Here is a 15,987-nt window from a genome sequence, read left to right on the forward strand (position 1 = left end):
GTTCAAGATGGGAACCCCTTTTGGGGTTCTTGTTGCTATATGTACAGTATATTCGCAGTATAACATTTTTTAATAAATATTTGATGTTTTTCAGAAAACTATAGGTCAGGATTTTGTTTTATTTTGTCCTCAGTACTAAATGGGTTAACTTTATTGTTGTTATTATTATTATTATTATTTTTTTTACAGTTTTGGACAGAGTATGAGGTTTCCACCCGCCAGAGACGATCTATAAGGTAGGCCTAACCCTTATATTTGCTGACTTTGCAGTGTGCCATTCAGAAGTGATGAATTTGCAATTTAATTATCCTTTTGAAGTTTTGAAGCCTTTTCCCCCACAAATCATGAAAGTTAACCACATGAACCCTTGTGTCCCTATTCTGAGCATGCCATTCTAGGCCAACTGTATGTGAAAATACATTAGGCAAATATTTACCTCAATAGCCAAGCGTGTAGATCAGCCTATTTTTATTATATTATATTTGGTGTATAGAGGGAAAAAAGATGGGTATACAGAATATAGGGTTTAAATTTCTCAACGTTCGGCCCTGGGCCCACCTAGGGGTAATGTTTAACTGTAAGAGTGTACAAATGGAGCCCTTTTGTATCTTTGGGACCCTTTGTGTTAACAAACGGTTCCGTTTGTACATACACTCTCAGAGTTACAGACCCGTAAGGGTCCATTTCTGGACCCTGCATGGGTGGTCTCCGGACCTGATGTTGGAGAACCAGTAGTTTCAGTGACCCACAATGTCACATTCAAGAAATGCACTTTTGGACAGTCAAGCACCCTAGGCAGCTGCTTTTCAAAAATGCTGCACTGCAGCGTCCCACCGGCCAGCCAGCCAGCAGCACTTATAGGTACAGACGTTTTGGCAAGGCCCGTGGAACCTGTAGTGGTCCTGCATAAGCTCTCAGGGATGTGTTAGAGAGAGAGTCAGAAAAAGAGAAAATCATCCCATCCTTCTGAAGGTGTCAGGCTCTTGATAAGTCCTGTTTAAACTTTACCCTTTGCAAAATGCCATGTGTCAACAACTGCCCCGTGGCCAGAGCGCTCTGATCTGGTTAGGCAAATACCCAGGGCAGCCCATCCATCCTGAAGGGACCTTGGCTGACAGTGTGGGCTATAGGGCCAGGCTAGCAGTTTAGCAACACCGGTGGATCTCCGCCTCCGACCGAATGTTGTGGCGCTTAACGACAACAAACAGTTCACACCACTGACAAACTAACATGTGGAGGAAAGTTCAAACGGTGCGCAGGGGATTTTCTCAGTGTCTCCCCTCCTCCACTGGTGGAAAATGACTAACTGCATTTACTCACGTATACTATACTTAAGCATAATTTTGAGGTACCGGTCCGTTTACTTTGAGTGTGTCCATTGTTTGCTATTTTGATACTAACCACTATACACCTCAGAGGCAAATATTGCCTCCACTACAATTATTTGAAAACTTTAGTAACAAGTTATTTTTATGAATTATTTTTAGAAAAGACACATTGACCAATAAACCATATTGTATATTTCTTAGGTAATATTTGACACATTTGGCCAATGTTTGACCATTTTTATGGTATAGATGATTGTTGCTTACTTTTTACGCAGTAATCGTCTTATTTTATTTATGTATTTATTTATCTATCTCATTTGAGGGGTATTAAATGGTCTTAAAAGTTTGTGCAGATACCCTGTGTACACGTATACTAGTATGTTGTTGGTTTGTTTACAGTTGAGTGAGAAGACAATATTGCACATTAAGCTACCCCCCCCCCCCCCCCATAGATAGATAGATAGATAGATAGATAGATAGATAGATACAATCCTTTGGGGGGTCCCGACCCACAATTGAGAAGCACACTGCCCTAGCTTGCTGCCAGCTCCCACCAGGGTGGAGGAGGAAAAGTGTCAGACAGGTGTCATGTCAGCTGGAGAATGATCCAAGCCCACCTCCGCGGCATCATTTATCACTATATGAAATTCTTCTAATTCTTCACAAATATCACAGGAAGCTTTTCAAATTATCTGGTGGTCAGGCCAACATTCGGCAAAAATAGGGGAGCATTTGACAAAACAAAATAGTGCATCCCCTTAGAACATACAGTAACTATAGCTAGCCTTTTGTCTACTCCATAGACTGTAGAATTTCAATAGATTTTGGAATCACATACACATTGTGAGCTTGTACTGTGGAAACGAGGAGGAGGCCAAATACAGACCCCTGGGGGACCCCGGTCAACGAAGAATAGGGTTTAACTGGTTAAAGTCCTTGTTGCTACTGCAAGCCATGGATTCATTTCATCTCAGACTGCTCACTCACACTTTGAGAGGAAATATTGTTGAAACTCTTATAACCCTGATCGTTTATTTAATTTATTTGCACAAGGTGCATAATCGTGCCTGAAAAACATACAAATGTTACAGTTAAATGAATGACAGAATTGGGTTTGAAGAACACATCTGAATAAACCAAAATATAAACTGGAACAAGAACATTTTTAGTAGGAAATGGAGATTTTAAAAGTGTAAAACATAGCACAACCTCAAGTAGACACATAGTCAACAAACAACACCCACACGCACACTTAAATATGCATTTCGAACTTTCAAAAGGTGGACGCGGCTTGCTCTTTGCCGTGGAATCCGAGAGAGAGAGAGAGAGAGAGAGAGAGAGAGAGAGAGAGAGAGAGAGAGAGAGAGAGAGAGAGTGAGAGAGTAAGGGGAGGTGGAGGACATGATTTAGCAGTTTACCCCCAGTGTTTGCCCCAGAATTTTAACACTGTGGCTCAAACTTTAGCTGAGAAGTTTCCCAAGGCCTGCTGGGGTTGACAGGCAAGTGTCTCGTGCATACAGTCGGCCCCGAACGTGAGTTTGTGCATCCGCCCCTTGTCCCGCCGCAGGACCCATGGTCTTGCAGACAACACCACGGGGCCCACACTGCGGTCTGCATGGCGGGGGCGAAGCGCACACCCGTCCACGCCTCTGATACTCGGGTGTTAGCCATGGACGGGGCTTCCCCCCCTGCATTATGAGACCGTCAGCAGCCTCATGCAGGACACCGATCATATGAAATAACAAATGGAAGCGCCCACAGTACCCTGAACACATAGTAAGATCAGCAATTTGCATGTTTTAACCCTGTGTGGCCAAATGTATGGTCCATTTGAGGCCATATTTTACCACACTAAATATTTACACTTGACAATCAATCACAAATACAGAACAAAAATCCCCATATAGCGTGCATTTAACACTTCAGGATTTTCGGTGTTTCACAGGTATAAAAGCACCGTGTGAAATGAACGTATTAATGAAGACTTTCTTAATCCTGCACGGTGGAAATTCAGTTCCAGCTTCACCTAGCTGATGGCTACTCAGGTGATCATATTGAGCACCTCAGAGGGGGGGGGGGGGGGTGCTCATGGATTGGGCACATAGTCAGGGCCTGGAATCAAGCCTAGGACCTTTGGTTTCCCCAGGTCGCCTCTGTATACGTTTGCTATTTTAAACCAATTTAATTTTCCTTTCACTGAACTGCAGCACTCAGGAGTAGCCTATATCTCAGAGGTTATGCCTTATTGGGGGAAATGGCTCAAGGTTTCAGACCAAGTTATGAGAATCTAGTTACTCTGATGTGTAAAATGTGGATTATGGTATTGGTATACTGTTCAATAGGGTTTGTCAAAACAAAACAACTTAAGCCCCACAGTTCAACCAGTCCTCTCTTCTCCAACGTGTGTATTCGTTACGCTGTTGACGGGCAGAAACCATCTCCATATTCTAACTTTTTTTTGTTTGTTTTTTTGTAAATTGACTGCGCCACACAATAGCATCAAAAGTAGCAAATCTACAAGCATGCGTGTGCACACGTGCACACACGCGCACACGCACACGCACACACACACACACACACACACACACACACACACACACACACACTCACACACACACACACACACACACACACACACACACACACACACACACACACACACACACACACACACACACACACACACACACACACACCGCAGTGCTGAGTGGTACAAGGCACAAAATATAGTAGGCTACTTACATACTTTGCAGTAAGAGGAAACATTGATATCAATCTTTACATCAAGAGTGTCAACAAACTATATGAAGGGCAATATCAGCAGGCTGATAAAATAAAACAATACTTTGGCTTACCACCAACACAAAGGTTAAAATAAGAATGATGTTTTACACTGTGCGTGCCATGCTTTGGCTGCATAGCCTAATTGTAGAAATTAAACGTTTAAGGTTTCTAATCTCATTACATTTATTAATGTAGCCTTTTCAGTTCATTGCATTCAGGGGGCATGCTGAGGGTAACGTTATAATAGTTTAGACTATAGGACTACAAGTGAACTTGGAGCTATATATTCAGATTTACTTTCTAAAATTAAATACCTGGATTAGTGACAGAACGAGCCCAACAAAGCGTCCTTTGTCACTCACAAAACAAGAGTTGGAACTCATCCAACAAGGTACTTTTTTTTACTGCTGCTGCCAATTTTGTCTCGCTTCAGTTATAGTCTACCGCAGTCAATGAATTACTGTAAATAGCATGACAGATTTGACTACCACGAGCTATATTTAAGTTAATAGCCTTTACCTGTATCCTCATTTTTAGTCTTCATTTTATTTGCACAAATATTATCATTATTATACTTAATATTTGGATTATTGGCCTATTATAGGCCTAATTATTTTAGTAGCTATTATTAGCAGCAGCAAATCTGTGCTGATATAGGCTATTTTTTTCCCACATGAATAATCAATCTAAAGAAACCAGACTGTCTCACTGTCAGACCCAAAATGTCAGAGAGGGGGAAGAAAGAAATAGTTAAATTAATTTAGGCTATGTTATACACATCATCTGTGATGTGTGTATCATATAATTTGATTACTTTTATCACTGAGAAATACATTAATGTTGTTTTTCCTATCAATTTAACCTACTGTAGGCCTATTCATTTTGATTTATGCAAAAGAAAGCCTCACTCAAATAAGACAATTTTTTTTACTGACATGATAGAAGCCTATATACCTACAACTTATATCTTGTATGTTTACAAATCAGAAAGCTACGTCTAACGTTAAATAACCAAATCGACTACAGCTATGATTATTGCACTCAATATACATCAGCAAGCAAGGGAGATGCCTCGGAAGTTTCTGGACTGCTGTCGCCCCCTATTGGTCAGTGTTTACCCCCGTGCAGAGCTGCAGTGACTGAAGCCTGTGTAGTGTGAATAAAGTGCAGAACTCCACTCAGACGCTGGACAGTCTACTCAAAGAAAACCCAAGTAAAAACTTTTAGAACAAACAATGTCAATATTTACCGAGAAACCTAGAGATAAATCTATTTATCTGGAAATAGCTGTTTAAAAAAAAATGTGTGACAGACTCAGTTAAAGGCATACAAGCATTTTAAAATGTGCCAGAAATTAAGAATTTAGATGGGGCTATCTTGTGCATTGTGTTATTAATAAGGTATATGAATAACCTGTAGAAATGTATGTAATGATCATGTGAAGACTATTTAGGTAGGCCTATAAATTTCATTGTAACCTTCATAGTTTAGAAAACTTAAATTTGAGGACCCATGTACTAAACAGTACCCTACAGTAACCTACAGACTACAGTAGGCTACATCTTGTAGGAATAGTTCGAATAGGAATAGATGCTGCTGATGTTAATGTCATGAAAGATGCAATGGAATGTTGTTTTATTCATTATTCTAACAATTATTGAATCTTACGCCTGACTTCGAGGCTATAATTAATTAAGTATTATAAAGCTTTAAAGATAGACTATATGAAACTTGGTAGGCTATAATTGAATCTAAATGTGAATTATACCACAGATGAATGGGGGGGGGGGGGGGGAAGAAAAACTACATTTTCTCATTGGAAATAAGTTGTTGACTGACTGCGCAGAGCAGAGCAGAGCGCAGCAGAGTCCTATTTCGTCTCCGCCCTCGTTTTCCTTTCAGCCAATCTGCGCGTCGAGCGACACCGATAAATCCAGCGTCAGTTTGCGCCGTCTCCACATCTCACAGCGAGCCTCAGACCTCATAGATGCTTCCACTAAAACTTTACTTTACACACTTTTTCTCCAGTGAAAGCAGTTCATTTGTGCGTCCAGCGCATGCAGTTTGCATTTTACCTCTTGGTGTAAAAACACAACAACAACAGCTACCGTGATTTGAAGGGACTTAAAATTATTTTTTTGATATAAATTTTTCTGCTTTTGTAAGCAGTGAAGTTTGCCTACAGGTCCGAGCTGTGCGCCTTGCGGGCTGTCGTTCTACAGTCTTTTTGGCACAGCAGCAGCACTTTGGGATTTAGAGACGAAAATAAAAGGACTTTTCCTCATCATCACCATCATCACCATCATCATCAGAAGCTAACGTTTCATTTCGCAAGAAGCTTGTCGTTTGTAATCCGTTTCGCATGAATCTCCTCGACCCCTACCTCAAGATGACAGACGAACAGGACAAGTGTCACTCCTCCGACGCGCCGAGCCCCACCATGTCCGACGAGGACTCCGCCGGCGGCTCGCCGTGCCCGTCCGGCTCCGGCTCGGACACGGAGAACACGCGGCCGTGCTCCGACAACCACCTCCTGGGCCTGCACCACGGCCATGTACAGGAGCCGATGGTCACCGACGTGTACAAGAAGGAGGGCGATGATGAAAAGTTCCCCAGGGACATCCGCGAGGCCGTCGCGACGGTGCTGAAGGGCTACGACTGGACGCTGGTGCCCATGCCCGTGCGCGTCAACGGATCCAACAAGAGCAAGCCGCACGTCAAGAGACCCATGAACGCCTTCATGGTGTGGGCGCAGGCGGCCAGGAGGAAGCTGGCCGACCAGTACCCTCATCTGCACAACGCCGAGCTCAGCAAGACCCTGGGCAAGCTGTGGAGGTACGGCACGCACTTTGCTTTTTTTCCCCATCTTCACATGCACTTTTCTTTCTGCTGCAAATACTTTTTTTATGATGCGCGCGCCTTGCGCTGTCAAAGAATCCGTGTTCATTAGTGTGCAAAATGTAACCAGCATGGTTCGATGTGTGCATTCTAAGAGTTACAAATGTGTTGTCGCCTATGTTAAATTTGATTTCATTACCATCTAGGGGTTAAATTAACGGAGGATTTTACTGTGCGCGGTGCTTCAGTTCCGCAATGCACATTCCACAATGTTGCTTCCTATAGAGACTGCCTAAATACTTTCCTATAAGTCAAATCTATTTTAGCAATTCAAATGTATTGTTGTCATTATTATTTTACCGTATTTTCAATTATTAAATGTAGACTACAAACTATAGCCTAATTGTTGAGCGCTCAATAGAAGCATGATAAACTCGAATAGGTCTGCGCATTACGCATGTGCTTATCATGTGCAACGATTTGATTAATTGCACCATCTGTTGCAACGATTAAGCAGATTGCTTGTTGTGTATCTCTATGCATTCTGCTTGTTGTGTATCTCTATGCATTCTGCTTGTTGTGTATCTCTATGCATTCTGCTTGTTGTGTATCTCTATGCATTCTTATATGTTGTTGTTGCTGTTCTCCAGACTGCTCAATGAAGGAGAGAAGCGCCCGTTCGTGGAGGAAGCCGAGCGGCTGAGGGTGCAGCACAAGAAAGACCACCCCGACTACAAGTACCAGCCCAGGCGGAGGAAGTCCGTCAAGAACGGACAGAGCGAGCCTGAGGACGGCGAGCAGACTCACATCTCTCCCGGTGCCATCTTCAAGGCTCTGCAGCAGGCCGACTCACCGGCGTCAAGCATGGGCGAAGTGCACTCCCCTGGCGAGCATTCAGGTAAAAACAAGTCTGAGCCAATTTAGCATTTGTTTGTTTTAAGGAGTTGTTAGTTTGAGGAGTATAGTTTTTGACAGGGTATTTAAAAAAAATATATTGTCTCACTTGGGAAAGTCATATTGATAGCCTATATTAGAGCCTTTGGGGGAAGGGTGGTGGGGGGGGGGGACATTGGACAGACACCTGTTAATGATTAGCGGGCTTTTACAAGTGAGCACACAAATGTGACACCTGGCCCCATGCAGCCACAACTCTCTTTGTCTTGAAAAGTCAACAAGCGAGAATAAAATGCCACCAGGACAACCCCGGGACAATCTTTATTAACACACTGTTTGTGTTCACAACAGCTCCGATGATAACCCCTTGTCTTTTCCTTCCTAAATCAAACAGGTCAGTCCCTGGGTCCTGGGTCCCTGGGGTCCGCCCACACCACCCCCCACCCCCAAGACAGACCTGCCCAAGGTCAAGGCTGACCTGAAGCGCGAGGGCCCGCCCCATGCAGGAGGGCATCGACTTCGGTGCTGTGGACATCAACGAGCTGAGCAGCGACGTCATCTCCAACATCGAGAGCTTCGACGTGGACGAGTTCGACCAGTACCTGCCACCGCACAGCCACGTGGGCCTGGCCGGCGCAGCCCAACCCGGCGGCTACACGGGCAGCTATGGCATCAGCAGCTCCTCGGTGGTGGTTGGCCAGGGGGGGGGCCAACAACGCCCAGGGGGCCCCACGCCGCCTGGATGTCCAAGCAGCAGCAGCACTCGCTGACCGCCCTGGGCGCGGCGGCGGAGCAGAGCGGCCAGCGGACCACGCAGATCAAGACAGAGCAGCTGAGCCCGAGTCACTACAGCGAGCAGCAGGGCTCCCCGCAGCACGCCACCTACGGCTCCTTCAACCTGCAGCACTACAGCGCCGCGTCCTACCCCTCCATCACCCGCGCACAGTATGACTATTCAGAGCAGGCGGGTGCCAACTCCTACTACAGCCACGCCGCCTCCAACCAGGGCTCCGGCCTCTACTCCACCTTCAGCTACATGAGCCCCAGCCAGAGGCCCATGTACACCCCCATCGCCGACACCACCGGCGTGCCCTCCGTCCCCCAGACCCACAGTCCGCAGCACTGGGAGCAGCAGCCCGTCTACACGCAGCTCTCCAGGCCTTAGAGGGGAGAGGGAGGCGGGGCCCCCAAACGCCATTTTGACTGTACACAGCCCATCTCGCACGCATTGACTTTACTCTCTCTGTCTCTCTCTTTCTCTCTCCGCCCCTTGGCGACCTTTCTGGGTTCGCCACGCCAACGCATCCTTCGTTGCCAACAGAAAAACATGACCAGGACTTTTTTTATTTCCTTTTCTCCTTTTTTTATATATATATATATATAGTACTGAAAATATATCTGGAATGGCTCACGACAGTGCCTTTTGTATTGCGAGTTTTATGATTATATTTTTCTAGATATAACATAAAGAAATGTTGGAAATCCTCTGTGAGGACATATCGGTTATAAATATTTTAGTATGTACTGTGTATGTGTTCTGGTCAGCCTTATTATTGTCATCTTGGTCGTCATTGTCATCAAGGTTTCGGGGGGGTTACTACACGTGGAAGGAGGTGACGACCCCCTCCCACTGGCCTTACTTCTCATAGATGTATTTTTGTACAGGAAGTAGCAGGGGAGGGTCCCTTATTACTTAACACTGCCAACTTATAATAGCCAACATTCTGCTTTGAAAATCTCTGTACTGTACATATGTTATTATTGTTATAATATCCTGTGAGAGATATAAGAATTGACCAGTGTGCCTGGTGTGAAATAGACGTCGATTATTGGCCAATGATATATGACAGTGTCATCCGTGAATTAGGCAAATATTATATATTTCTTGTTTTTTTGTCTGTCGCTTTGGCTCAAGTTTATTTTGTTTGGAAGTGCTATAGCTAATTAAAGCGTCATGTATTTCTACCAGGGGGCCTTAACGCCTGATCTATACTTTATATGCTTAGTTGCGACGTGGGGATGTCTGTGCAAAGAAAACAAACCGATCTACAAGCTGAGCTTGTAGATCGGCTGTTTTCTGTGCACCGACATCCACGCGTCGCAACTAAGTATAACTCAGGCTTGTTTTTTTGTGTAGTGTGTTGCTGGATGTAACCGGAGCAGTGCTTGTTTCTCACCTGGCGCTAACTGCCTTGATACCATTGGTGCCTGTGGAGCCATAGAAGAGAGGCTCTGACCCCCCAAACCCCCCCCCTAACCCCACCCCCCCCCCTCCTCCTCCACCAGCCCACCGACTTCTGACTTCCTGATTCGGGGGGCTGCAGGAAGTGCCAATCCTCCCCAGTCGTCGTCCCCCCCCCCTCCCCCCAGCAGGTCTCAGCTGAGCCTGAGAGAGAAAAAAAAACTCTTGTCATATTCCTACACAAGCCCCCCCCCCCCCCCCCCCCCCCCACCCCCCTTCCATTTCCTAACTTTTGTTTTTGTTCTTTTCTTAATTTATTCTCTAGCATTAATTTTATTTGAAAATAACTATTTGCAATTATCTTTTGTTTTGTTTTGTTATTATACCGCAGCAACTAATTAATTTGAAAAAAAGGACATTTTTCATGGCAGAACAGTTTGCTGTTTATATGTGGTACAAATTTTGTTTATTTATCGTTTGTAAATGTTTCCGTTTTTAAATGTTTTCTCTCTCTACGTGATCTAGTTGTGTACAGATTACTTATAATTATGATAAACCCAATCTTTAAAAACCTTTTCCTTTAGAAAACAACAACAAACTGGAAGTTTTCAAATGTCTTTGTTCTCATTCTAACAAATGAATTAATGGCAATCTAAGCTATGACTGTTGTAAGAGAATTTTCTAGAATCACCAGCATACTTTTTTTGTTTTGGAAAAAAAGTTGTGTTCCTTATTTTGTATTCCATATCGTTAGTTCTCATGTCGACATCTTTTTAATGCAGTTTCCCTAGGTAAACATGCCATTGTCTTAAAAGCTTATCTTTTGTATTATATTGTTTGCAATAAAAAGAAAATATTGAAAATAATATTGCTTTTCAAATGTGTGACTTTTCTCATAATTCTAAGCACGGTCTGAATTATTTCATCAGCATAACCACGTGGTCCTCTATACTTTGTCGTGTCACAAAGTGAGAATAGCCAATCTACAAGCTCACACCACAATGCATAGTGACATATTGTGTGCTTGTAGATCTGCTTGTCGATCAAGACCAGCTTGTAAATATCAATAATTTTAACATAAAAAAGGACAGCTAGGGTTAATGTGGTTAAGAGCAGTACCGTTCCTTTTTATAACAATTACGGATAACTTTGAATGGTAATCTGATCAAACTGATCAGATTACACAAAACAATCAGATGGTCACAATAAGCTTGTGAGTAAACTACAGCAGAAGTTTGGCATTATTAGACTATGTCTACTCAAAACAGATGATTTGATGCAGTACAGTACGTAATATTAGACAAACCTTGGTGCACCGTGCAAAAAGGTTTCGCCTCTGGCTTCTCAGACCATGAGGTCACAGGGCATCATTACCACGGCCTATTGAAAAGACGTATGTCTGCACCCATCCCCCCACGCCTGTATACTTCACCGCTTAAAGAAACAAACTGCACATAACATGTTGTTTATTCGTTACCAGCCAAAAGCATAAAGGAATAGAACAACCCCTCGATAAATCAGGGACAATGTAAACACAATCATGGCGGAGTTTGGGAACCAAGGCTTAATGTTGAAATTTGGGCCCGTTTCAGATGACATCTCTGTCTTCACGTCAACTGGACTAAAACCAGTTCGTACCACCCACTGCTGTAGGCTTTACCTCCTCTCACTGCCAGGACTGGACACCCTTTTTACACCAGCTTTACTCCAAAACTCTACACAGAATATGACAGCATGCCGTTGTTGTTTGGGCAAAAAGGTCTGTGTACTCCGTCCATGTAGTCCATATTCTAACGTTTACATAAATTATTTCCATACTTGATCACAATACAGCGTCGCAGTATAAAAATATGAAATAGTAGATCCAAAAGCTCAAAACGTGACGTGAAGCTTGTCGATTTGCTATTTTTGCTAGTTTTGAATTTGACTCCTGAAAAGTAACAGTTTTGGACATACAGTTTTGGACATATACAGTCTGAGGTTTAGATATACTATACTGTACATTGTACCTTTTCCTTGAGAGAGAGAGAGGGGGGGGGGGGGGGGGGGGTGGGGGGGAGATCTCATGCACAAAATAGCCAAGGTCCGATTCAAACCTTGGTCAGTTGCAGAATGAACTACAGTATTATTTATAATGTTATGAGCTCTTATCAGGTGAGACCCCTGCAGAGACCCGAATATTTGTTTGAGCTTTTGAGCTATCTTTTTATTTGAATCCTGCAAAGTAAAGTTTTGGTTTTTTAAGAGCGTCTGCTAAATGCCTAAATTGTAAATTGTAACACTGCTGAATGTACTGTATACTATGTACAGTATGCATGTACATTAACAGCAGTCAGCCTATGTCTGTTATTATAACCAGAGGTGGAAAGTAACTACCGGTAATTACATTTACTTAACTGTACTGTACACATTTTGAGGTATTTACTATTTGTACTTTACTTGAGTATTTCCAATTCCAATACTTTTACTTCTACTCCACTACATCTCCGAGGCAAATATTGTACTTATACTCCACTACATTTATTTGAAAACTTTATGTACTAGTTACTTTATTTTTTATTTGGGGCACGGTGGCGCGGTCGCCTCACAGCTAGAAGGTTCTGGGTTTGATTCCTGCCGGGGACGCTGGAGGCGTGTTCTCTCCTCCGTGTCATCAGTGCCCATAGCCTAGGTGGGGTTGGCAAAAGGGCCTTTCTATGTGGAGTTTGCATGTTCTCCCTGTGTCCCCTCACAAAAAACATGCAGTAAACATGGTCTCTAAACTGCCTCCCGCTGGCCAGCCGGGGCACCTGATGGAGAGGAAAGGAACATGCTACGTCCAACCGGGGAAACTCCCCCGTGTCAGGTGAAAAGAAGCGGCTTGGACTCCTCATGCATTTAAGGAAACATGAGGTCAGTCCTTTGCTCTCCCCAGGTTGGCAGAGGGAGTGTAGCACCCATGCAAAGTGAGTGAAAAAGTGATTTTAACGTCGTTTAACGTTGTTTAATGCAATCCGATCAGACTTTTCTGTTTGAATACATGTGCTGTCAAGGCCAGAAAGTTGTTTTTTGCAACTCAGTAGGCGTTCCCGCATAACTTTCGGCTATGATGATGATGTCACGCGCATACCCATACATTTTGGCCATTTGAAAATAGCCAAACTACAAGCTCACAATGCTCAAATACATTTCAATTCACACATTTCAATTCCGGACTTTTACTTGTAACAGTATACTGTATTGCAGTATTGATATTTTACTTAAGTAAAACATCCGAGTACTTTTACCACCACTGGTTATAACACTGTCTGCATGTACTGTATGCATGTACAGTAGCCTATGTCTGTCCCCTCAAAGGGCGAGAAGCGAGGTCGCGTGCAGCCGTGCACGCATCCGCCTCGTTGACGGCAGACTGCTAGGCGAGCGCTGGCGCTTTGGCATGGGGGGTCAGATCAACATGGAATTAATTCTGTACTTGTCATATAAGGCAGGGGTTCTCAACCCGTGGGTCGCGACCCCTCGGGGGGTCGCAAAAAATATTTTGGGGGGTTCCCCAAATTATTTTCAAAAAATGCTGCAACTGAATGGCTGGAAAATGGAAATGAAGAGTTTACATATAGTACACATATACACCTTCCCTAATGATTATCTGGTTTCAGTATTTATTTATGGTGTATTGTCTCTATTATTAAGGTTATTGTAGCCGTCAATTTATATTGGGGGCCGGGAGGGGGCGGGGGTCCCGAGACACTGCCAAAGCATCTCCGGGGGTCCCCGGCCAAAAACGTTGAGAACCCCTGATATAAGGAGCATGTCTTGAGTGTACAGGGTTTGATGAGGTCAGATCAACAAATGGAATGTCAGAACAGGTCAGCTCCATATATGGAGATCTAAGGGTGGTAGCGGGGACATTCTCTTGAGTGTACAGGGTTTGATGAGGGCCAGGTATAGACAGGTATCAGTCAAAAGGGAGACATCGAAGGGGAAGGATGGATGGGGAAGGATCAACATATGGAATTGTAGTGTCAGAACAGGTTCTGACATATATCCATATATGGAGTCGCACCGTGACATATGGAGATCTAAGGGTTTGAGGTCAGATGTAGAGTTGCTGGCCAATATTGATGACATCAGGGGCTTAATTGCGACAGCAGGTCACATTTATTAGGATCTCCATCCCTGATGATGTCACGTGATGTCACGAGACCTGGGCACCATATAGATGAGGGCATTCCCATGTATGGGGATTCTGAGTGACTGACTGACGGGAAATGTACGATTTCATAGAAATGCGACCTGCGGTCGCAATAAAACATAACCCACAGCGCGACATGCGTGACATCACTGTGTCACAGAACCACCTGCGGCCAGAAAACAACCAGGAAACGCCAGAGTCAGAGTGAAACTGATTAAATGATCACTTCTTTTTAAGCAGCCAGTTTGTCAATTTGAGGACAAACTGGACTGGCTGATATATGTCAGTATGTATCATGGCCAGTATCAGTCAGTATCATGGCCAGTATCAGTCAGTATCATGGCCAGTATCGGTCACTATCATGGTCAGTATCATGGCCAGTATCAGTCAGTATCATGGCCAGTATCAGTCAGTATCATGGCCAGTATCGGTCACTATCATGGTCAGTATCATGGCCAGTATCAGTCAGTATCATGGTAGTATCATGTCAGTACCTCATCCAGTATCATCAATTCAAATCAAACTTTATCAAATGTATAAAGCACATTTAAAACGACTGTCATCAACTAAAGTGCTGTACAGGTAAAAAATAGCATCAACAAAACAATCAAATATAAACAATACATCAATAACAATCAGGAACAATCAAATAATACACAGACAGGAGGTGATCAAATCAAAAGTTAAAATTAAGCTTGGCTGTGTAAAAAGCCATGTCAGTATTATGTCAGTATCATGATTCATGCCAGTATCATTGGCTCCCGGTTGCTGTGTACAAAACACTGATGCTGGCCTACAAAGCAACCAAAGGTATGGCACCCCCACATCTTCAAAGTCTGATCCAACCCTACCACCCCCCGCTCGCTCAGATCAGCCAACACAGGGCTGGCAGAACCTTCACTAAAACAGCCGGGACAACGCTCCACATGTCCCAGACTCTTCTCCCTTCTGGCTCCAAAGCTATGGAGCTACTTCCCATTGCAATAAGAACTGCAGACCCACATTCAATCTTCTCTCTAGTCTGAAAACTCACCTCTTCAGACTCCATCTTAGCCCGTAGCACCTGCAGGCGTATGCAAAGGCTCAATTTATGTAATTTAGATAGCATTTTATGTAGACTCTATAGTGTATACTCATAGTTTCATTGTACAGATATTCTACTGTTAGTCTAACAGTAGACGGATGTTAGGTTCTTAGCTTGCTTGATCCTTGATGATATTTGATGCATTACCATGTGTTGCTCTTGCTTACTGTAAATCACTCAGGATTAAGAGCGTCTGCTAAATGCCTAAATTGTTTTGTATCATGGTCAGTATCATGGGGTATACGGAACACTCGCCATGGCAGTGACATGGCCTGCCACAGCCCTGTCACTGGGATGTCAGGCTGGCGATGGTACTGACATGGTACCATGGTAACATGACAGAGCCTGTGGCAGGGCCATGACAGCCCTGTCACTCAGTACTGCGAGAGGAGCCTGACAGCCAAATCTACTTATAATCCTAAAAGGTCATAAGTCAAATAGTTTTCACTCAGAGTCCAGTTTAATGACATTTGAAAATAGATGAGATTTCTAAATGATATAAAGCAACACAATACACTATAATTATATATGTATGGTTAAGGGACCTGGGGCACAGCTGGCCCAAAAAGGTTGAGAAACACTGCTCCAATACAACAGTAACTTACTTAAATGTTTTTTTGTATAGTGTAGGTGCATAAAGCAGAACTACTGATGCAGGACTGGCAGCTGATGAGAGATGTTGCCCAAAAGCACTGGTAGCTGA

At 43.6% G+C, this 15,987-nt stretch overlaps 1 protein-coding gene across 1 annotated transcript; it reads left to right on the forward strand.

The window, feature by feature from the left end:
* Positions 1–6,107: 6,107 nt before the first annotated feature.
* On the forward strand, positions 6,108–10,082 carry LOC306937305 (transcription factor Sox-9-B-like). Its single transcript, XM_079520976.1, is given in 5 exon segments — positions 6,108–6,947; positions 7,601–7,858; positions 8,244–8,337; positions 8,339–8,564; positions 8,567–10,082. Coding segments are annotated over 5 exon segments (1,494 nt in total). The 5' UTR covers positions 6,108–6,474; the 3' UTR covers positions 9,010–10,082.
* Positions 10,083–15,987: the final 5,905 nt, after the last annotated feature.

Source organism: Electrona antarctica (assembly GCF_951216825.1).
Source record: "Electrona antarctica genome assembly, chromosome: 14".
NCBI lineage: Eukaryota > Metazoa > Chordata > Actinopteri > Myctophiformes > Myctophidae > Electrona > Electrona antarctica.